The sequence below is a fragment of the Salvelinus alpinus genome, chromosome 18 (assembly GCF_045679555.1).
Source record: "Salvelinus alpinus chromosome 18, SLU_Salpinus.1, whole genome shotgun sequence".
NCBI lineage: Eukaryota > Metazoa > Chordata > Actinopteri > Salmoniformes > Salmonidae > Salvelinus > Salvelinus alpinus.
Window position 1 is genome coordinate 37,679,304 of NC_092103.1, and position 23,817 is coordinate 37,703,120.

The 23,817-nt window shown below is 43.7% G+C and overlaps 1 protein-coding gene across 2 annotated transcripts; it reads right to left on the minus strand.

The window, feature by feature from the left end:
- Positions 1–133: 133 nt before the first annotated feature.
- LOC139544567 (TBC1 domain family member 13-like) lies at positions 134–23,532 on the minus strand. 2 transcript variants are annotated; one of them, XM_071351848.1, is made up of 12 exons: positions 23,467–23,532; positions 16,028–16,101; positions 15,827–15,867; positions 15,634–15,695; positions 10,729–10,828; positions 10,482–10,564; positions 10,045–10,204; positions 7,695–7,905; positions 7,080–7,243; positions 6,623–6,780; positions 6,309–6,390; positions 134–6,193 (listed from the first exon to the last, which is right to left on the minus strand). In XM_071351848.1, the coding sequence occupies exons 1-12, from the start codon at positions 23,487–23,489 to the stop codon at positions 6,128–6,130; spliced, it is 1,224 nt and encodes a 407-aa protein (XP_071207949.1). In that variant the 5' UTR covers positions 23,490–23,532; the 3' UTR covers positions 134–6,127. The 2 variants fall into 2 exon arrangements, with proteins under 2 accessions (XP_071207949.1, XP_071207948.1); XM_071351847.1 differs by having other exon boundaries at positions 6,623–6,783.
- Positions 23,533–23,817: the final 285 nt, after the last annotated feature.

Here is a 23,817-nt window from a genome sequence, read left to right on the forward strand (position 1 = left end):
CCTAAGTATTTGAATCATCATTACAAATGTAGCCGTGATTGAATTAAATTAAAGTAATACTTTTTCAAGACAGGTCAAAAGCAGAACATAAATAGTGAAAACGTCCAATACAATTGACAGAATCTCACAATTATTTGATTTAAACCACCATTGAAATATTTATTGTGCAGTTGCAAACACTGTAAAAACCAGTATAGAACTCCAATACTAAGATACTGTATATACCAATACAAAAACGTAGTCATGCAAAAAAACAAGAGAAGAGTGTCATACAGACAGACACGCATACACACACAGCATACACTTATGCATACGAACAAACACACACGGTTCATAAAGAGTTCAACTGTTTCAGATGAAAATACATAGAGCAGAGTACACATGAAAAATAACTTATCAGATGTGGACGCTTCCTATCCCAGCTTGAAAAAGCTACTTCAGTTTACAACATCCCTTAGACCAATGCTGGCCATGGTTAATATTTTTTAACATGGTAGCAATACAAATGTTACATAGTAGCAATAAGATAATCATTAGAAAGAGACAGAGTAAAGATTGATGTAAATAACCAGAGACTGGTGTTTCCCGCCACACAAATATATAATAAGTTAGGAGAAAAGTTATTTATCTGCTAGACATTCATTCTGACTCGCTTTCTCGCCATCCCACCCTTGTGTGACTGTCCTTGTCTATCAGTGTTTTGTTACTTGTCATGTTTTTTGTGGACCCAGGATGAATAGCTGCTGCCTCTGCAAAAGCTAATCCAAAACCCCCCCACATAAACCCCCCCCCACCCAAAAATACAGCAAAATGTAAACAAAAAAGACAAATCATTCTTTCTTGCATTTGTTGTTCAGGCACATGAGATGAGTGAAAAAAGCAACAACAAAAAGTACTGCTACACCTTTACAGATTTGTAGAGCACTCCCTACTAGGGGTTTGAGGTCAATTTATGACCTGAATTGAGTGAATTAAATTGGAATTCATGGTTTTGTCCTTTCAGCTCTGTGAACACGAGGTCGGCGCTAGGGCAAGGCGCTAGCATGTTTTGCATGTCAGCAATCAAGTTTTCAAAATATATAACTTTTAAAATACAGCCGGTGTGATGCCTTTATCATACCAGCTGTATTTCTGTATATTGAAAGTTATACATCTTGAAAACTTGATTGCTGACATGCAAAACATTTTTAGGACTATATCAAAAATGGACTAATGAAACAAATACCAAAATATAGTTTCGTGGTGGAATTTTCCTTTAAGGAGAGGAAGGAGACATCACATGGAAAGGAAGTGATTTAGAAGCTTTGGAACTCAGCCAGTCCCTCAAATTCACCAGGGAAGATGCAGTTGGGATTAAGTCTCCCTTGGCTAAGAGCCCTTAAAGCACAGACAATCGATCTAAACATGACACCTCTCTTTTCCCTCCTATTTCACAAGATATTAAACAGAAGGGGTGAGAGGAAGCAGTTTGTATCAGAAACCTTGCTGTGCCAGGCAAGTGGACACATGCTACAACCCCATGCTGCTACTCACCTCGGTCACCAACTACCCACAATGCACTCTGATAAATATGGTTGTTGGATGAGAGGAGCGACCATTTTGTCCCCAGTCAGTCAACCAATCAGAATCATCATGACTGTAAACAAAAATACTGTTTCTACAGTTTTCCACCGGAAACCGTTTGACTGGTAGCATGTCTCTCATGTAAAGGATTTTAGAGAGTTACCACGAGAGAAGCTGAACTTTCTGACCTGTCAGTTGTCTACAAATTCGCTATGATGCCCATTACCAAGAACCAGATGGACCAAGTTCACATGCCTTTATTTTATTTTGCGAAAGCAAATCAAAATCAACTTTGAAAATGGTGGGACTACTATTGTTCTGCTTTACTTAACCCACTTGTCTGCTAAACAACGACACCATCTTTGTGGTGGGTGTAGCCAATATAAACCTCATAAATCTTTTAATACTTTTCAAAATATTGTTTTTCTTCCTGGCCTAGCCTACAGACTTCAGAGCTCTGCAGCGAAGAGCCTGCGTCCCATTCTCTCCCCTCTTACACCGCTTCACGCCCCCACATGTTTCTTCTGCCAGCGTGCTCCGCTCCCTTTTCATCAGATGCAGAGCCATTGGTGACCTCACCTTACAAAACCAATATGGATGGAGGAAACACCCCCATGTGTTACTAATAACCCCACACTGCTGGCCACATTAAACCACAGCACTGAGGGGGTGGAGAACGTGAGAGTGGAAAGAGAGAGTTGGACAGAAGGGAGAGAGATGGACAGAAAGAGGAAGAGAGAAGAATGGGAGAAATGAGGGAAAGCAACACGGGGAAAGGGTGTAAAGTAAAAACTGTACTTGTTGCGCACTTGGCATTTATTATAAAAGGGCCTGAAAATACACAAAGAAGAACCCTTAGAGAATATGGCTACACGTCGCATTGTCAAATTCCTGATGTAATCACTATACAGATTTATATAATCGCCACTGGCAACAATGCAATGTTGTCCTTCCACATTTTAAGACAATGAAGGATATGTCAAATCAGAGCACAACACGCTGGACAATTTACATTGTTGCCCTGTGTAGCAGTGGCATGACAAACATTCCTCTGACACCAAGGACAATGTGGTGCGAGTAACAAACAGACAACGACAAAAGACTGTTCAGCCATGTTAAATTCAACGGAGGAAAAATGTTACAGAAAAAGCCATCGACATGCAGGATTACAAAATATATTATTATATTTCATGATGACTATGCATTCTCCCTATCTAGCCCTGTTATTCTCAAGTCCACAATTATAGTAGCTTTTTGCCACATAGGATTTGCTGTCTACCGTCAAATGGTTGGCAGAGATGAGAGACCAGAGGCAGTGAGCTGCTTTCTAAAACAGTCTCAATATAGCTGTAAAACAGATAGTTTGTGGTCCAAAAATTGAATGTCTGCTGGATGAGTAACAGAGCGATATGATAAGAGGGAGAATGGCAGTGCATGGCGGTTGGCAGGCTGACTGTGGCACGGGGCCTACTGTCTTGCTGCTAGCCCTATCCTGGACAAGCCCTCAAAATCACAGGGCAAGGAGGGGAGGAAGAGGTGGGAGAAAGGCAAGAGCCATGTAAAAATGGAAAATGAAAAAAGGAAAGGAAAAAAATTGTGATAGAGCAAGACAAGAATGAGAAAATGTTAGAGAACCATAAACCATTCATCATTGACAACAAACGTTTGTGAATCACAGGAAGACAAGATTTTCCTTCTTTGTCATTACTGAACCTTCAAGGGGGAATTTTTCACTGTTTATATACATTTATTAAAGGTTCAATGCAGCTGTTTTTTTGTCCCCCCCACATCAGTATCAAATAATTTCTAGGTAACAATTAAGTACCTTACTGTGATTGTTTTAAAATAAAATGGTCAAAAAGAAAAAAATAGTTTCTTAGCAAAGGGCAATTTCTCAAGCAAGAATTTGACTAAGACTGTCAGGGAGTCTTCTGACTAGGGAGGGGGAACTGAAAACTAGTTGTTATTGGCAGAGAGGTTTGGAAATCTTTCTTATTGGTCTATTAACCAATTCACCACATGGTGATGTCACCATGGAAGGCCAAAACTCCCTCACACCAAAACAAGCTGAAATTTCAGGAAGTATTTTCAAACAGCTCTTACACTAAAAGGGCATTATCATAATTTTCACAATGTCAGTATGAATCCAACCTCGGTGTGGAAATATATATAAAACACAGGCAAATCAAGTTTTTGACTGCACTGGGCCTTTAAGATCAAGACATGATTATAGACACACTGATCGACCAAGCCAAGTTGTTTGAACTAGGAGTGTTCCCATTTCATTCAGAGTGTGTCAAAATACTCAGCACAGTATCTCTTACTACCTCACTTTAGTACAATAAAGCCACATTGAACCATCGCTAGTCACAGACTGTCAATTTGTACCAATTCCTGTCTAAGCAATTTTTCAGTAGGAAGATACCATCTTGTTACTGAAATAGTGTTAGAATGTAGACTAATACCATCTTGCTACTGAAATAGTGTTAGAATGTAGACTAATACCATCTTGCTACTGAAATAGTGTTAGAATGTAGACTGAAGCCTCGCGAGTGGCGCAGTGGTCTAAGACACTGCATCGCAGTGCAACAGTAGCTGTGCCACTAGAGATTCTGGGTTTGAGTCCAGGCTCTGTCGCAGCCGGCAGCGTCCTGGGAGACCCATGGGGTGGCGCACAATTGGCCCAGCGTCGTCCGGGTTAGGGGAGGGTTTGGCCTGCAGGGATGTCCTTGTCCAATCGCGCACTAGCGACTCCTTTGGCGGGCCGGGCACAGTGCACGGTCGCCAGGTGTACAGTATTTCCTCCGACACATTGGTGCTGATGGCTTCTGGGTTAAGTGAGCATTGTGTCAAGAAGTAGTTGGTTGGGTTGTGTTTCGGGGGACGCACGGCTCTCGACCTTCGCCTCTCCCGAGACTGTACGGGAGTTGCAGCTATGAGACAATTGGAGACCATGAAATTGGGGAGAAAAAGATATATAAAAAAAAAAAGAAAAGAATGTAGACTGATACCATCTTGCCACTGAAATAGTGTTAGAATGTAGACTGATACCATCTTGCCACTGAAAGGGATGGTGATACTTGGAATTTCTAGGGAATGCTAATAAAACTGAAACGCAAACAGTAAAAAGGTAACTGTTGTATCATTCTCACAATATTGATGAAAACAAAGCAAGTCATTATCTGTGTACTTTAAAGTATCACATTATTATGCAGGTCCAACTGTTTGAAAAGGTAAATACATTTCAAGGGTGTCTTAGCTTTGTGGTAAGTGTTAGCGTAAAAAAAAAAAAAATCTATAACATTCAATCATAGTGATTTTAAGTAATCAACTCTGTTATTTTTCAACTCTTAACTGTCAACTCCATTATGTGAATACATAAATGTTATCATCATAGCCTTTCAATGTCAGTCATTTATCCATGATAAATACTCAGCTACTATTATCAATCATTTGTTCTCTGTAATAATCTTACAGTATGCAGAGCAAAATGTGTTATGCTTCATTTACCAGATGTCATTCATGTTTAATGTATTCTGGTTTATTCTGGCCACTCAATGCCAACAGAGATAGGTCAAAATATATTATTAAAAAATGAATGCCCAATTGAATTGATTTGTTTTGTTTGCTTAGTAATGCCCTCACATCAAAAGCAACCTTATCATCGTCATCAATGTATCAATTTCAGTTAGGTTAGTGGGTTGGACGGCAAGTAGCCTAGTGGTTAAGAGCGTTAGGACAGTAACCGAAAGGTCGCTGGTTCGAATTCAGAAGCCGACTAGGTGATACATCTGCCGATGTGCCCTTGAGCAAGGCACTTAACCCTAATTGCACCTGTAAGTCGCTCTGGATAAGAGCTTCTGCTACATGACACACCCAAAAAATTATAAAACAAGTTTCACATCCCATTGGTTTGACAGCAAACATACATTAATATTGGCGATTCCATAGACACGAAATCATGTTACAACCAGCTATAAACTGTCGACGTGTAGCTCATGTGCGTAGAGTAAATATCTGAGCACGGTCATGAAAACGGAGAGAGGATGCTTGCGTTGAGGCCCAATGTCATAACAATCTATACTTTAAAGCAAACCCTGTGGCAACATTTTTTGTTGTTGTTGTTGTGGTTAGTCTTTACAAGGTAGTATTATATTTCATCTTAATGATAAAAAAAGACTTAACTTAAGACAGTAAAAAAAAAAGTTATTCCCAACCCACTAAAAAGAAACACCCTGAAAAAAACCCTGGGAGTGTTATATTAGCCCTGGCAGACTTTATAATGATACTTCTGTTGTAATCGTTACTGTGGTTTCTCTGCTTCATATATGCAGATTTGTACACTTCTTTTCAAGTGTTCAGTGCAAAAATAAATAGCTTGAGGCCACACACCCTCCCAGTGGAAAAACTGTCAGGCCGTGAGAGTGAGACGACAAGCCTAAGTACTGAGTTTGGTTTCTCCGACCAACCTTGCACCAACCCGGCGCCAGGTGTCTTCCTCTCCCTCCTTTGTTGTGCCCAGGGTTATCAGTTTAATGGTGCATCCTCCGGGAGGTAGGGGTGGCTATGACCCATCCTGAAGCTCCTTGGCCTTGGCCAGGATGGTGTGAACATCTGAGATGGGGTAGTCCTGAAGAAGACCAGAGACAATCAGCTAAAACGTCAAGTAAAAACACCTTAGTCGCCTAAAACATTACCTACATTGGCCCCACTGTATTTGAATAGATCCTTTCAGATGGTCTTACCTGCAGCAGTCTCATGTTGATCGTGAAGTCTCCCGCCAGCAACTGATCTCGAATCAGTCTGAAACCACACAGGACAGGCATGCTAATCAGAACAGAAATAACAAACAATGCATATCATATGGTAAGATGCAGAAACGTATCTTACTACTGTCCAATTCCACCCTAATTCAAGTGAATTCTGGAATTGCATTGCATTCTTGTCCATGTTCAATTCAACAGACTTGGGGAATTGGGGCTGGGGTCAATCTGGGATTAGGGGTGTTCCAGCCCAGAGGGCTGTGGTTCGTGGCTAGGGAGGACATACGGGAACTCACACGAGCATGGCGCAGCAGACCAGGATGAGGAAGTTGAAGCGGTCCTGGTCGGAAAAGAGCGTGTCCCAGATGCGGATGACGTCGGGCAGGAGGAACTCCTGAGACAGCAGCAGGGTCAGCCAGCGGAAGGTGAAGTACTGAGGCTTGATGTTCTGCTCCTGCTGTTAAAGAGAAGGGAGTTAGGGGGTTGAAAGATTGAACTAGCCTCCATAATAACTACAAACATCATAACATTATCCCCCTAAATGAATTCATCAAATGAAGTGTTGGTTTTGATTAGGAGGTGCATGGGGAAAATGAATAGGTAAACAGATCAAATGTGTAACCCCCCTATACCACTCCCCCCCATATCCCTATGAACTTGTATCCTTTCAGAGCCGTGAAGACGACTCAACAAGGGCCCAGGGAAAGTGCATAGGGATGGCTTTGGGACTGGGCCCAGGAGTCCCTCGCTCACCAGTTTAATGTAGAGCTCCATGTCCTTCTCCTTGAGCATGGAGTAGACACTCTCCATCTTGTAGGTGATGCCGCACTGTGAGTCGTCCAGACTCTTGATGAACATGTCCCGGTTCTCCGACATCAAGTTGGTGAAACAAAAGAAGGTGTCCGCCTCGGCGTGCTCTGATTGGTTGGACGGTCAATTAGTAAACCAGTCAATCAATCAGTCAATCGTGCCCTAACTAGTGTCAATTGTGTCTGTCTGTCTATATATGACAGACAATAAAATACTTCTAAATGGAGGTCAAGCAATAAATATCTGAGAATTAGAAGTGATCGGGAAGAAGGGGGGGTCCCTCATTTGTCCTCTAGCTGGCAGTGCTGAATCAGTTAGCCTGATCCATTCCATCACAGAACACCCATTCCATCACAGAACACCCATTCCATCACAGAACACCCATTCCATCACAGAACATTAGCACTCTGATGCAGAGACTAGTGCAATGGGACTATCAGAGAGAAGTTGCAGCAAATAGAGCTGATATTTGCCATTAATACAACAGAATAGTACTTTATTAGTCCATCTACACTACAGAGGCATCTTCTACTCTGCTCCCAAGACACCTCCACCCACCTCTCCACTTGTCGTTGGGGTCGGTAGCGAAGGTATAGTAGAGGGGTCCCACCACCTCGTTCATGCCCTGCACGTAGGCGATGCCCGGGTTGAGCTTAGCGTAGATGAACAGGATGCGCTCCACCACCTCCCAGTGGGCCTCGCAGCCATTGGGCAGCACCTCGTACTCGTTGGAAGGGTACAGGTTGAGGGCCTTGCCCGGGGAGCTCACCTGAAGAGGGGGGAGGTAAAGAGGGGAAAGGGTGTGTAGCGAGGAGAGGGGAGAATGGGTAGGAGAGAGGGGGGGGTTAGGCCCAGTCCAAAAACTGGGGGAATCCAAGCGAGGGGAGGGGAATCCATAAAGATTCTAATTCAAATTCTAGTTAATTGTTATAGAATGGAAATGGACACACGCCGAATACACCCATAAGTCAAATAGGGTTATCAAGCCAATATCAGAGGGGTATACTACAAAGCAGAATCAATGAGTTAGCCAGCTAACTTCAATAAACAACCAGAAATAACTATTGATTTTCTAGTTCATTAAGAAAGCTAAACTTAGATGTGTTTTGTGTTGTTCGAGTTAATTACACCATGCCCATTTCAAACTCAACTTTCTAAAAAATAAAAAATAATTTCAGAATATTTAGGCAAGTTAGCTGGCCAACTCATTGATCCTGCTTTGTAGTATCCCCCTTGCCAAACTTGCCGAGACCTTGCATACTCACCACTGCTTGTGCATCGTGACCGCATTACTTAAAGCAGAAAAGTAGGGTGGGGGAATGAACATAACACAGGGTAGTAGAGTCAGCACTACTGCCAACTGAATAGTGTTTTCCCTATTGTTACCTAAACAAGGTCACCCTGCCGCCTATGGGAGTGGAAGCATTGACAAATCAAATATTCTTGGATGCATATACAGTTTAGCAGGTGTTATGTCAGTTGCAGTGTAATGCATATGTTCCTAGTTCCTTTGCATTAATCAATGCAAACAAGCACAATAATCAATTTTTTTTAATGATCAAATATTTTGAATAGCAGTAGATATACTGTATAAATAGTATGTAAACATTATTAAAGTGACCAGTGTTCAATGACTATATGTACATAGGGCAGCAGTCCCTAAGATGCAGGGTAGAGTACCCGGTGGTAGCCGGCTAGTGACAGGGACTAACGGGAAGAGTATGCTACCGGCAGAGGGCAAGGTACTGGACGGAGGCAGTCTAGCGGTGACTGTATAACAGTCTGATGGCTTTGAGATAAAAGCTGTTTATCGGTCTTTCGGTCCCAGCTTTGATGCACCAGTACTGTCTCCACCTTCTAGATGTCAGCGGGGTGGACAGGCTGTGGCTCGGGTGGCTGAGGTCCTTAGATGATCTTCTTGGCCTTCCTGTGACACCGGGTGCTGAAGATGTCCTGGAGGGCAGGCAGTGTGCACCAGGTTACGCGTTGGGCTGACTGCACCAGCCTCTGGAGAGCCCTGCGGTTGCGGACGGTGCAATTGCTCTAACAGGCGGTGATACAGCCTGACAGGATGCTCTCAATTGTGCATCTGTAGAAATTCCTGAGGGTCTAAGGAGCAAAGCCGAATTTCTTCACTGTCGGTGTGATCTGACCATTTGAGGTCCTCAGTGATGTGCACACCGAGGAACTTGAAGCTTTTGACCCTCTCCACTGGGGCACCATCAATGTGGATGGGGGCGTGTCGATGTGGATGTGCTCTCTCTGTTGTCTCTTGTAGTCCAGGATCAGCTCCTTCGTTTTGTTGACGTTGAGGGAGGTTATTTTCCTGGCAACACTCTGCCAGGGCAATCCCCTCTTCCCTGTAGGCCGTCTCGTCGTTGTTGGTAATCAGGTCTAACACCGTTGTGTCGTCAGCAAACTTGATGATTCAGTTGGAGGCGTGCGTGGTCACGCAGTCGTGGGTGAACAGGGAGTACAGGAGGGGATCAGTGTTTTGAGGATCAGCGTAGCAGAGGTGTTGTTGCTTACCTTCACCACCAGGGGTCGGCCCGTCAGGAAATTTAGGACACCGTTGCACAGGGCGGGTTTCAGACACAGGGCCCTGAGTTTAGTGATGAGCTCGGAGGGCACTATGGTGTTGAAGGCTGAGCTGTAGTCGATAAACAGCATTCTTACACAGGTATTCCTCGTCACATTTTGCATTTTAGTCATTTAGCTGACGCTCTTTTCCAGAGCGACTTACCGGAGCTATTAGGGTAAAGTGCCTTGCTCAAGGACACGTCGACAGATATTTAAACTAGTCGGCGATTCGAACCAGTAACCTTTCGGTTAGTGCACCAACGCTCAACTGCTAGGCTACCTGCCAAATGAAACAGACACACACACTCTCTCTGATGGTCAGACTCACGTTGGTGACCCCGCTGCGGTTGCGGTCCACGGTCTGGGCCTTGAGGGTGGTCTGTTCCACACGGCACCTGAGGGTCTCATAGTCATTCTGGGGGTCCAGGATCAGCTGGCAGGGGTAGTCTGTGGGCCACTGGAAGAAGGCCATGTCTGGGTACAGACGCCTGCCATTACAGAAATACATTAGTTAGTTAGCACTTAATAGTTATAATCCTCTTTGTTCCTTTGTGGAATAGAAGACTTCCTTCCATGAGAGAGAGCCACTGCTGCTGACCTTCTGCCTATTTAGAGATGGTATTCCATGACAGGCTACTGGAATACATTAATAGACTATTCATTAATGCTCGCCACTGCTCTGGAGGACAAGTTACTTATAATACAAGGAGATATTCACTTCACAGTCAGCTAAAGAAGGGCCTAGCTTGTTGCCAAGCTACCTACCTGACATCTTTATCAATCTGCAGCAGCACCTCGTTGTCTCTGAAGTAGTTGTTCCACTTGCTCTCTGGGCTGGGGTTGAGAGGCTGAGAGATTGAAAGAAAGTCAGAAAGAAAAAAGGTAAAATAATGTATGGGAAAATTCGGTGAAAGTTCCTGCGTATTAGCCGAGACAACCAAGCGGTGTGTATCAGAGTAGGAAATTGGTCTATTTTGGGGGGGGTAAAGAAGGAGGGAGAGGAGGAACTCACGTGGTCCTCCATGGTCACGTCCTCTCTGGAGAGGCCCAGGTTGGCCTTAGCAATGCCGGGCTGGATAATCATCTCCTTCAGGAACTGGGAATAACCCTCCCTGTGGGCACAGAATTAAACAAGGTTCTAAAATGTTGTATCTCGACGCCTGTGGATTAACGCAAGAGTCAGGGACTATCGGAGGTCAGCTAATCCTAATGGTTTCATTTCAGGAGTTCAATTTGACCGACAATTAGACTTAGTGAAATTTACTAGACTCAGCAAAATGACATCATCATGGACATGCTGCCATATTTCTTATACCAACAGAATTCTGAATTGACTTGGGGCCGTTTCGGGACGGGGCCATTCAAAGCATTCCAGGCAGGCTCAATCAAACAGTCAAAGGATTTCAATAATTCAGTGAGGAGGGAGCCAATAGAAGAAGCAGAATCGCCACCACCGTATCCCCTGTCCAGAGCCGACCCGATATAGCTGTCCTGAGCCGGGTGTGTTGTGTTCTAGTATGATATTTTAATAGGCCAGGTTCCATTATGAATCAGCTGGTGTCTAGGAATGCTTGGTAAAATCTAAAAAAAGATTCCCAAAGTAAACTCCAGTGAGACAGGGGGGATATACTTCACCAAGAATTGGTTAGTTACCAAGGTATAATTCTGTCATTGATTAAAAGGCTGAGATGGAAGGATATACAAAGTGGCTCAGTCTTGATCAGTTCATGTTTTCATGCTCTATATAAAAACGCCTCAAAGGACTGAGTCAAAAGTCACTACATCTAGAGATGGTTTCATTTTCTCTTTAACCATTCAGACTAGGGCTGGGAGATATCGAATTAATTCGATTTTCCAAATGCCTGAATCAAGTTTCATATTTTTCGTTTTATGAGCGTTTATGACCGCTTGTTCTCATTTTGTCTTTCTGTGCACCTACCCATTTACACCAGAGATCTGTATATAATGACGGGATTCTCATGTCTCCGCCCTAACAATGGGAGTCGTTGTTCCAAAGGTGGGAAGGCAGGCGATAGATTTTTGCGAGAGTGAAACCTCTCATTTTGCCTCTTTCATCCATTCCCTCCCTCTACACTCAACAAAGGTGAGAGATCACCTCTCTGACAAACCGTTTCAACACGCTATTTGCATTTTAGGTTTGGTTCAACAGAAATCGGTCATATGGACACCAAAACATATGGAGACATTATTTTACTATAATAGAGGAGAATTTAACCTTTCGAACCACACCTGTTAATGTTTCAACTACTCAAATTTAGACCAGAAACGACTAAAATTGATGTACCAATGAATATTCATTCTGGAAAATGTATGCTCAGTTTGTTGAGCGTGCGCATTACGGTACCATGTATCGCTAGCAGCATTTTAGTCAAATAAAGATTGTTATACTAGCTGTTTAGTCTGTGTTTTATACATGTGCAATAAGCATAAAACAATTATAAGTAATTGGCAACTTGTTCTCATTCTGAGAATTAAGGAAGGCCACTTGATTTCAACATCTGAACAAAGTGAACAGGCTAGCATCCTTTTAAACACTTTGAGATGTATAGTTATGAACACAACCTTCTGTCCAACTGTTTTGCCTGGTTAGCTGGAATTCAGAGCTTAATTATACCTAGATCCAAGTTGGCTAAATTTGAAATATAAATATTAGCTGGCTACTCACTATCACATGGGCTTGTGCTTGAGAGATTGTTTATAATTTTCTAAAACACCTGCTGCATTATTAGCAACTGTTCATTATGCATGGTTCTGGTTACATTTGTAACAAAAAGGGCATTTTAATAGACAGACCTGAAAGCCAGATCAGTGATTATTGCAACAACAAAAAAAGCAAGTACAACTATTTTGATAAAATAATGTAATGATTAGTGGGTCTTATGGTTGTGGAAGGAATATATTCAGCCTAGGTATAATTTACCAAGCTCTGAATTCATTAGATTATTGCTGACTGTTTTAAATGCAGTGTATTTTACCTTAAATTGTACAACAAAGCTTATTAGGAGAAAAAAAGTAAATTGAGATACATTCAGAAAATATTCAGACCCCTTGACTTTTTCCACATTTTGTTACGTTACAGCCTTATTCTAAAATGGACTAAATTGTTTTTTCCCCTCATAAATCTACACACAATACCATGAGGACAAAGCAAACACAGTTTTTTACAATTGTTGTTGTTACTCAGTACTTTGTTGAAGCACCTATGCCGGCGATTACAGCCTCAAGTCTTCTTGGGTACCCTCCAAACTCATCATTAAGCTCAAGACCCTGGGTCTCGACCCCGCCCTGTGCAACTGGCTCCTGGACTTTGACAGGCCGCCCCCACAACATCTCCACCCCGCTGATCCTGAACGCTGGGGCCCCACAAGCGTGTGTTCTCAGCCCTCTCCTGTACTCCCTGTTCACCCATGACTGTGTGGCCATGCACGCCTCCAACTCAAATCATCAAGTTTACACACAACACAACAGTGGTAGGCTTGATTACCAACAACGATGAGAAGGCCTATAGGGAGGAGGTGAGGGACCCCGGAGTGTGGTGTCAGGAAAATAACCTCACACTCAAAGTCAACAAAACAAAGGAGATGATCGTGGACTTCAGGAAACAGCAGAGGAGCAACCCCCTATCCACATCGACGGGGCAGTAGTGGGGAAGGTGGAAAGTTTTAAGTTCCTCTGCGTACACATCACGGATAAACTGAAATGGTCCACCCACACAGACAGCGTGGTGAAGAAGGCGCAGCAGCGCCTCTTCAACCTCAGGAGACTGAAGAAATTCGGCTTGTCACCAAAAACACTCACAAACTTTTACAGATGCACAATCGAGAGCATCCTGTCAGGCTGTATCACCACCTGGTACGGTAACTGCACCGCCCACAACCGTAAGGCTCTCCAGAGGGTAGTGGGGTCTGCACAACGCATCACCGGGGGCCAACTACCTGCCCTCCAGGACACCTACAGCACCCAATGTCACTGGAAGGCCAAAAAGACCATCAAGGACAACAACCACCCGAGCCACTGCCTGTTCACCCCGCTATCATCCAGAAGGCGAGGTCAGTACAGGTGCATCAAAGCTGGGACCGAGAGACTGAAAAACAGCTTCTATCTCAAGGCCATCAGACTGTTAAACAGCCATCACTAACATTGAGTGGCTGCTGCCAACATACTTACTCAAATCTCTAGCCACTTTAATAATTAAAAATTGGATGTAATAAATGTATCACTAGTCACTTTAAACAATGCCACTTTATATAATGTTTACATACCCTACATTACTCATCTCATATGTATATACTGTACTCTATACCATCTACTGCACCTTGCCAATGCCGCACGGCCAGCTCTCATCCATATATTTAATGTACATATTCTTATTAATTCCTTTACACTTGTGTGTATGAGGTAGTTGTTATGAAATTGATAGATTACTTGTTAGATATTACTGCACGGTCGGAACTAGAAGCACAAGCATTTCGCTACACACGCATTAACATCTACTAACCATGTATATGTGACCAATACAATTTGATTTGTACGACGCCAAAAGCTTGGCACACCTGTATTTGGGGAGTTTGTCCCATTCTTCTCTGCAGATCCTCTCAAGCTCTGTCAGGTTGGATGGGGAGTGTTGCTGCACAAGTATTTTCCGGTCTCTCCAGAAATGTTCGATCGGGTTCAAGTCCGGGCTCTGGCTGGGCCACTCAAGGACATTTAGAGACTTGTCCCGAAGCCACTCCTACATTGTCTTGGCAGTGTGCTTAGTGTTGTTGTCCTGTTGGAAGGTGAACCTTTGACCCCAGTTTGAGGTCCTGAGTGCTCTGGAGCAGGTTTTCATCAAGGATCTCTCTGTACTTTGCTCCATTCATCTTTCCCTTGATCCCGAGTAGTCTCCCAGTCCCTGGTGCTGAAAAACATCCCCAAAGCATGATGCTGCCACCCCCATGGTTCCCCGTAGGGATGGTGCCAAGTTTCCTCCAGACGTGAAACTTTGCATTCAGGCCAAAGAGTTCAATCTTGGTTTGCCTTTTACTGAGGAGTGGCTTCCGTCTGGCCACTCTACCATAAAGGCTTAATTGGTGGAGTGCTGCAGAGATGGTTGTCTTTCTGGAAGGTTCTCCCATCTTCACAGAGGAACTCTGATGCTCTGTCAGAGTGACCATCGGGTTCTTGGTCACCTCCCTGACCAAGGCCCTTCTCCCCCGATTGCTCAGTTCGCTTTTAATGCTGTGTTCTTAGGGACCTTCTTGGTACCCTTACCCAGATCTGTGCCTGGATACAATCCTGTCTCAGAGATCTCCGGGCATTTCCTTCGACCTCGTGGCTTGGTTTTTGCTCTGACACGCACTGTCAACTGTGGGACCCTATATAAACAGGTGTGTGCCTTTCCAAATCATGTCCAATCAATTGAATTTACCTCAGGTGGAATCCAATCAAGTTGTAAAAACATCTCAAGGATGATCAATGGAAACAGGATGCACCTGAGCTCAATTTCAAGTCTCATAGCAAAGAGTCTGAACACTTATGTAAATAAGCCATTTCTGTTTAATTTTTTATAAATTGGGAAAAAGTTTTTTTTTTTAATTAAGGTTTTCGCTTTGTCATTATGGGGTATTTTGTGTAGATTGGTGAGGATTTGTATTTATTTAATCCATTTAAGAATAAGGCTGTAACGTAACAAAATGTGGGAAACGGGAAGGGGTCTGAACACTGTCCGAAATCACTGTATATCGTGAATCTTCCATAAGTTTGAAACAAGTACAAATATGAGTTTTGGGCCATATCGCACAGCACTATTTCAAACCGGTCTTGCAAGTGCACATATTTCTTATTCTGAACATTTCAATTAATCTCCTCCTGTTGATAAATAATTGATGTCCACCAGTACTGGAGACGTTTTTACCTCTGCTTTTTGAGAAAGGAGTCCCACATCGTCTGGTCCAGAGGCAGGTAGTTAAGAAGGACCTGGAAACATGGAAGCAAGTCATCCGAAATAAGAATCCCAATCACTCACAGATAAGATTAGAAAAACAGGCTGAAACTAATACTAATGCTACATACTGTAGATGTCTATTAAAAGGGGTGGAGCAACTCACTTTCCAGCAAAGTGCACGGATGCCTCCTTCAAATGGGATACCTGAGAGAGAGATAGGAGGGTGGAGGAGAGAAGGAGGAATGACAAAAAAAAGATGAATACAGGACAAGATAAAGTGAAATATGGAGACATAATAACATAAACTTAGTAAAAACACATGAAAAAATTACATTCTAGAGATTAAAGCAAAGTTTTTTCTCACCGCTGAAGCAAAGTTCCCGGAGTGCATTCAAGTCTAGCTTCTCTTCACTCAAGGCCACCTTGAATTCCTGGATCCTTTAATTGTACAAGAAAGGGAAAAATAACATCAATATAGGCTGTGGTGTAAGAAGCATACTGTGTGCTGCATTCATGTAAATCTTAAAATATACAGACATGGCTTAATGTCTCCCATGAAGAATAAGGAGGGACACATTCCCATAATGCCTCATTCAGATTATGCACATGTAGCAGACTGACAAACAGGAGAGGGTGTTGTAGGTGGGTAGACTCATATGATTATTTATCTATGAGAAGGAAAGATGCAATCTACACAGGGCTGCACAGTTCCATGTGTTTACCTTATACATTCCCTGGGGCGTCATTCATGTGGCCATTAATGTGGCTAGAAAAGGAGGGGGTTCTGACCAATTGCCACTCCCCACTAACTTGGTACCAATAGCCATAGACCCCCAGTACAACATAATTGATTTGTCCAACTTCCACCTCAGACAGCTGCTACGGTAACAGTCTTTGAAATGCAAATTTACCAATACAACCTGCTCCAACTGTTCTTATGGTACAAAAAAGCATATTAAATGGAGGGACTTTGGCAGAATGCCCCTTTAATGGTTTGTAACACTTGAATTACTCATTAGATATACAGTACCGCCACTAGCTTATACGTGCAAACATCCTCCTGACAGCTGTACTGCATGGGTACAGTGATACCTATGTGAACTCATGATCAATGCGGACTGTCTGTCCTCCTGTCATGATCAGCTGACAATCAAGCCAAATCACAGGACCCATTGGTGTGGTGGTTAGGATTAAATTTTTTATTTTTATTTTACCTCTATTTAACCAGGTAGGCTAGTTGAGAACAAGTTCTCATTTGCAACTGCGGCCTGGCCAAGATAAAGCATAGCAATTCGACACATACAACAACACAGTTACACACGGAATAAACAACACATACAGTCAATAATACAGTACAAAAATAAGTCTATATACAATGTGAGCAAATGAGGTGAGATAAGGGAGGTAAAGGCAACAAAAAAAAAGCCCATGGTGGCGAGGTAAATACAATATAGCAAGTAAAACACTGGAATGGTAGATTTGCAGTGGAAGAATGTGCAAAGTAGAAATATAAATAATGGGGTGCAAAGGAGCAAAATAAATAAATAAATACAGTAGGGGAAGAGGTAGTTGTTTGGGCTAAATTATAGATGATCTGTGAGCTGCTCTGACAGCTGGTGCTTAAAGCTAGTGAGGGAGATAAGTGTTTCCAGCTTCAGAGATTTTTGCAGTTCGTTCCAGTCATTGGCAGCAGAGAACTGGAAGGAAAGACGACCAAAGGAGGAATTGGCTTTGGGGGTGACCAGTGAGATATACCTGCTGGAGCGCGTGCTACGAGTGGGTGCTGCTATGGTGACCAGTGAGCTGAGATAAGGCGGGGCTTTACCTAGCAGAGACTTGTAGATAACCTGTAGCCAGTGAGTGGGTTTGGCCACGAGTGTGAAGCGAGGGCCAACCAACGAGAGCGTACAGGTGGCAATGGTGGGTAGTGTATGGGGCTTTGGTGACAAAACAGATGGCACTGTGATAGACTACATACAGTTTGTTGAGTAGAGTGTTGGAGGCTATTTTATAGATGACATCACCGAAGTCGAGGATCGGTAGGATGGTCAGTTTTACGAGGGTATGTTTGGCAGCATGAGTGAAGGATGCTTTGTTGCGATATAGGAAGCCGATTCTAGATTTAATTTTGGATTGGAGATGCTTAATGTGAGTCTGGAAGGAGAGTTACAGTCTAACCAGACACCTAGGTATTTGTAGTTGTCCACGTATTCTAAGTCAGAGCCGTCCAGAGTAGTGATGCTGGACGGGCGAGTAGGTGCGGGCAGTGATCGGTTGAATAGCATGCATTTAGTTTTACTTGCATTTAAGAGCAGTTGGAGGCCACGGAAGGAGAGTTGTATGGCATTGAAGCTTGTCTGGAGGTTAGTTAACACAATGTCCAAAGAGGGGCCAGAAGTATACAGAATGGTGTCGTCTGCGTAGAGGTGTATCAAAGAATCACCAGCAGCAAGAGCAACATCATTGATGTATACAGAGAAAAGAGTCGTCCCGAGGATTGAACCCTGTGGCACCCCCATAGAGACTGCCAGAGGTCCGGCCAACAGGCCCTCCGATTTGACACACTGAACTTGATCAGAGAAGTAGTTGGTAAACCAGGCGAGGCAATCATTTGAGAAACCAAGGCTGTCGAGTCTGCCAATAAGAATGTGGTGATTGACAGAGTCGAAAGCCTTGGCCACATTACCACTAACAGGAAAATAAGCATTGATTCTCCCAGAAGAAATCAAAATAGATTGGGGTTTATTGATTGTTGTGATTTAGCCCAAAAGTATTAAAGGCTTAGGCTATACAGCAGGGCTTTGGCTAAAGCTGAACGCTCGTTCTCTCTACTGGGCGCCGGAAAGAGATGGCCGCCTCGCTTCGCGTTCCTTGGAAAATATGCAGTATTTTGCTTTTTTATGTGTTATTTCTTACATCGGTACCCCAGGTAATCTTAGGTTTCATTACATACAGTCGGGAGGAACTACTGAATATACGATTAACGTCAACTCATCATCGTTCTTACCAGGAATATGACTTTCCCGAAACGGATCCAGTGTTTTGCCTTCCACCCAATACAATGGATCTGATCCCAGCCGGCGACCCTGTGCGACGCCGTAAAAGGGGCAAACGAGGCGGTCTCGTGGTCAGGCTTCGGAGACGGGCACATCGCGCTCCACTCCCTAGCATACTACTCGCCAATGTCCAGTCTCTTGACAATAAGGTTGATGAAATCCGAGCACGGGTAGCATTCCAGAGAGACATCAGGGATTGCAACGTGCTCTGCTTCACGGAAACATGGCTAACTCAAGAGACGCTAACGGAGTCGGTGCAGCCAGCTGGTTTCTTCATGCATCGCGCCGACAGAAACAAACATCTTTCTGGTAAGAAGAGGGGCGGGGGGGTATGCCTTATGATTAACGAGACGTGGTGTGATCATCATAACAACACACAGGAACTCAAGTCATTCTGTTCACCTGATCTAGAACTCCTCACAATCAAATGTCGACCGCATTATCTACCAAGGGAATTCTCTTCAATCATAATCACAGCCGTATATATTCCCCCCCAAGCAGACACATCGATGGCCCTGAACGAACTTTATCTGACTCTTTGTAAACTGGAAACCACACACCCTGAGGCTGCATTCATCGTAGCTGGGGATTTTAACAAGGCTAATCTAAAAACAAAACTCCCTAAATTCTATCAGCATATCGATTGTGCTACCAGGGCTGGGAAAACCCTAGATCATTGTTATACTAATTTCCGCGACGCATATAAGGCCCTCCCCCGCCCCCCTTTCGGAAAAGCTGACCACGACTCCATTTTGTTGATTCCAGCCTACAAACAGAAACTAAAACAACAAGCTCCCGCGCTCAGGTCTGTTCAACGCTGGTCCGACCAATCTGAATCCACGCTTCAAGACTGCTTCGATCACGCGGATTGGAATATGTTCCGCATTGCGTCCAACAACAATATTGACGAATATGCTGATTCGGTGAGCGAGTTCATTAGGAAGTGCATTGACGATGTCGTACCCACAGCAACGATTAAAACATTCCCAAACCAGAAACCGTGGATTGACGGCAGCATTCGCGTGAAACTGAAAGCGCGAACCACTGCTTTTAACCAGGGCAAGGTGACCGGAAGCATGACCGAATACAAACAGTGTAGCTATTCTCTCCGCAAGGCAATCAAACAGGCTAAGTCCCAGTACAGAGACAAAATCGAGTCGCAATTCAACAGCTCAGACACAAGAGGTATGTGGCAGGGTCTACAGTCAATCACGGATTACAAAAAGAAAACCAGCCCCGTCGCGGACCAGGATGTCTTGCTCCCAGACAGGCTAAACAACTTTTTTGCCCGCTTTGAGGACAATACAGTGCCACTGACACGGCCCCCTACCAAAACCTGCGGGCTCTCCTTCACTGCAGCCGAGGTGAGTAAAACATTTAAACGTGTTAACCCTCGCAAGGCTGCAGGCCCAGACGGCATTCCCAGCCGCGTCCTCAGAGCATGCGCAGACCAGCTGGCTGGTGTGTTTACGGACATATTCAATCAATCCTTAGCCCAGTCTGCTGTTCCCACATGCTTCAAGAGGGCCACCATTGTTCCTGTTCCCAAGAAAGCTAAGGTAACTGAGCTAAACGACTACCGCCCCGTAGCACTCACTTCCGTCATCATGAAGTGCTTTGAGAGACTAGTCAAGGACCATATCACCTCCACCCTACCGGACACCCTAGACCCACTCCAATTTGCTTACCGACCCAATAGGTCCACAGACGACGCAATCGCAACCACACTGCACACTGCCCTAACCCATCTGGACAAGAGGAATACCCATGTGAGAATGCTGTTCATCGATTACAGCTCAGCATTTAACACCATAGTACCCTCCAAACTCGTCATCAAGCTCGAGACCCTGGGTCTCGACCCCGCCCTGTGCAACTGGGTCCTGGACTTCCTGACGGGCCGCCCCCAGGTGGTGAGGGTAGGTAACAACATCTCCACCCCGCTGATCCTCAACACTGGGGCCCCACAAGGGTGCGTTCTGAGCCCTCTCCTGTACTCCCTGTTCACCCACGACTGCGTGGCCATGCACGCCTCCAACTCAATCATCAAGTTTGCGGATGACACTACAGTGGTAGGCTTGATTACCAACAACGACGAGACGGCCTACAGGGAGGAGGTGAGGGCCCTCGGAGTGTGGTGTCAGGAAAATAACCTCACACTCAACGTCAACAAAACAAAGGAGATGATTGTGGACTTCAGGAAACAGCAGAGGGAGCACCCCCCTATCCACATCGACGGGTCAGTAGTGGAGAAGGTGGAAAGTTTTAAGTTCCTCGGTGTACACATCACGGACAAATTGAATTGGTCCACCCACACAGACAGCGTTGTGAAGAAGGCGCAGCAGCGCCTCTTCAACCTCAGGAGGCTGAAGAAATTCGGCTTGTCACCAAAAGCACTCACAAACTTCTACAGATGCACAATCGAGAGCATCCTGTCGGGCTGTATCACCGCCTGGTACGGCAACTGCTCCGCCCACAACCGTAAGGCTCTCCAGAGGGTAGTGAGGTCTGCAGAACGCACCACCGGGGGCAAACTACCTGCCCTCCAGGACACCTACACCACCCGATGTCACAGGAAGGCCATAAAGATCATCAAGGACAACAACCACCCAAGCCACTGCCTGTTCACCCCGCTATCATCCAGAAGGCGAGGTCAGTACAGGTGCATCAAAGCAGGGACCGAGAGACTGAAAAACAGCTTCTATCTCAAGGCCATCAGACTGTTAAACAGCCACCACTAACATTTAGCGGCCGCTGCCAACATACTGACTCAACTCCAGCCACTTTAAAAATGGGAATTGATGGAAATTATGTAAAAATGTACCACTAGCCACTTTAAACAATGCCACTTAATATAATGTTTACATACCCTACATTACCCATCTCATATGTATATACCGTACTCTATACCATCTACTGCATCTTGCCATCTTATGTAATACATGTACCACTAGCCACTTTAAACTATGCCACTTTATGTTTACATACCCTACAGTACTCATCTCATATGTATATACCGTACTCTATACCATCTACTGCATCTTGCCATGCCGTTCTGTACCACCACTCATTCATATATCTTTATGTACATATTCTTTATCCCTTTACACTTGTGTGTGTGTATAAGGTAGTAGTTGTGGAATTGTTAGGTTAGATTACTTGTTGGTTATTACTGCATTGTCGGAACTAGAAGCACAAGCATTTCGCTACACTCGCATTAACATCTGCTAACCATGTGTATGTGACTAATAAAATTTGATTTGATTTGATTTATAGAAAGAGGTGCATGTAGAACTGACAGGGTTGGCTATACAACATCAGAGAGTTGTGTCCATCCTACTTAGCCTAGCTATATATGTGATGTTCTGATTTTGTTCTAACCTACTGAAGAGAACCAAAGCAAAAACTATGATTTCAATCTAGTATGCCTTTCTCCTGTAATAGCTATTTATCTTTTTCCTGGACGGCTACATCCTGTTTGTCATGGCTCCCTCTAAAACTGCAGACAATCAGCAAAGTTGCTCGGCGCTATTCAAAGAGAAATACAGTTAATTTGTTTATTATCAAGCAACAGCCCTCACGAGACACCAGTCCTGACCTCAGATCACTAACTTCAATACTTGGCAAAAGTGCTTTGCTGTCACAATTAAACCCTAAAGTGGGTTGCCCATCATAACATTGGATCTATTATCATAACGTTGGATCCATTATTTTCCTGGAACAAGAAAGTCCAAAAGCAAAAAAGTGAATAGTAGCCTAAAAGCAAGGGAAACTTTATAATTACTAGCCTGAGTTTGACAACATTTCAGCCATCACAGAAAATAGGTTACCATAGTAGGCATATGAACAGTTTTATTTAGCCACAAATAGCAGGCCCCTAAATAGATTCAAATCAAGTAAATGAGTGTGTCCTGCTTGAACTGCCCCTGTCTTACAAGGATTGAAAGGGATGTCCTGTCAGCATTTGCATTGTATAGGTCAAATGTAATGCAACATACCAACATTGTACCTTGATTAGGCTAGTCTGTATTTCTCCTTGTCTTGTGGATTATCAATAGCTGACATTAAGTTGAATACAACACACAGGTTTGACTGTCTCTAGTCTAAAGTGGTCTCAGTTTGTCGTGATAACTTGATCAGTGGAGAATGTGGGTATGTTAGTAACCTAAGTTGCATAATTGCATTTGAGGAATTAGGTAGTACAAGTTCTGCATTCTCTTAGCCCAGTCCTTCCTCAACAGTTTAACGTTAGCCACTACCTAGTTCATTGAAAACCTCGAAATAAATGGCCCTTTAGTGTTCCTTCAGTTTAAATGTATCGAGTTTTAATTCTAACTATTAATAGTTAGTCACTGAAATAGACAAACATGATAGTTGTGTCTACGCTTGAGCAAAAATGTTTCTTATCCACATACAGTAGATAGTTAGCTAGATACGAAACAATTATTTCATTCAAGCAGGGTATGGGGGGTGATATTGTCTGCAGTGTAGTACAGTACAGAGAAGCGAGCACTTCATCGATATTGATACCAGATGTCTTCCCATTTCGTCGAGACATCGGGCTAACGTTAGCTAACTAGTTGGCTAAAGTGAGCCTACAGAGCTTTTGGAGTCTACCACATAATACACGAACAATTAGCTACAGAGAACGCACCACAAGAGATTGCCAAAAACCACAAACGTACATGACATTTCCTCGAATGTGTTATTATGGCCCACTGTCCATTCATAAATCAAATCTACACCTCACCTGCTTCGGTACGAGCTCGACATGTTGGAAGAATCCAAAAGCTAGACCTGTGTGCCACAAGAAAAATAGTCCGATGGGGAAACATACAACATTTAGTAAAAACTACTCAAATGAGTATGTGCTGTTACATGGCTTATTCATATGCTCCAATTACATATGTAAAAAAAATACTCGAAGTTTATTTTCTTGAAGTCACAGTTATCATAGTTGGACTGATATGCTATTTCTGATTGTACTCACACTGTAAACTTCACGAGCATATCACCTTTCCAGTGTTGGATGATCTCTGCTATATTTTTTAGTTATGCCCCGTCACCAAATGTATGCATAATAATTTTCATGTCATTTTAC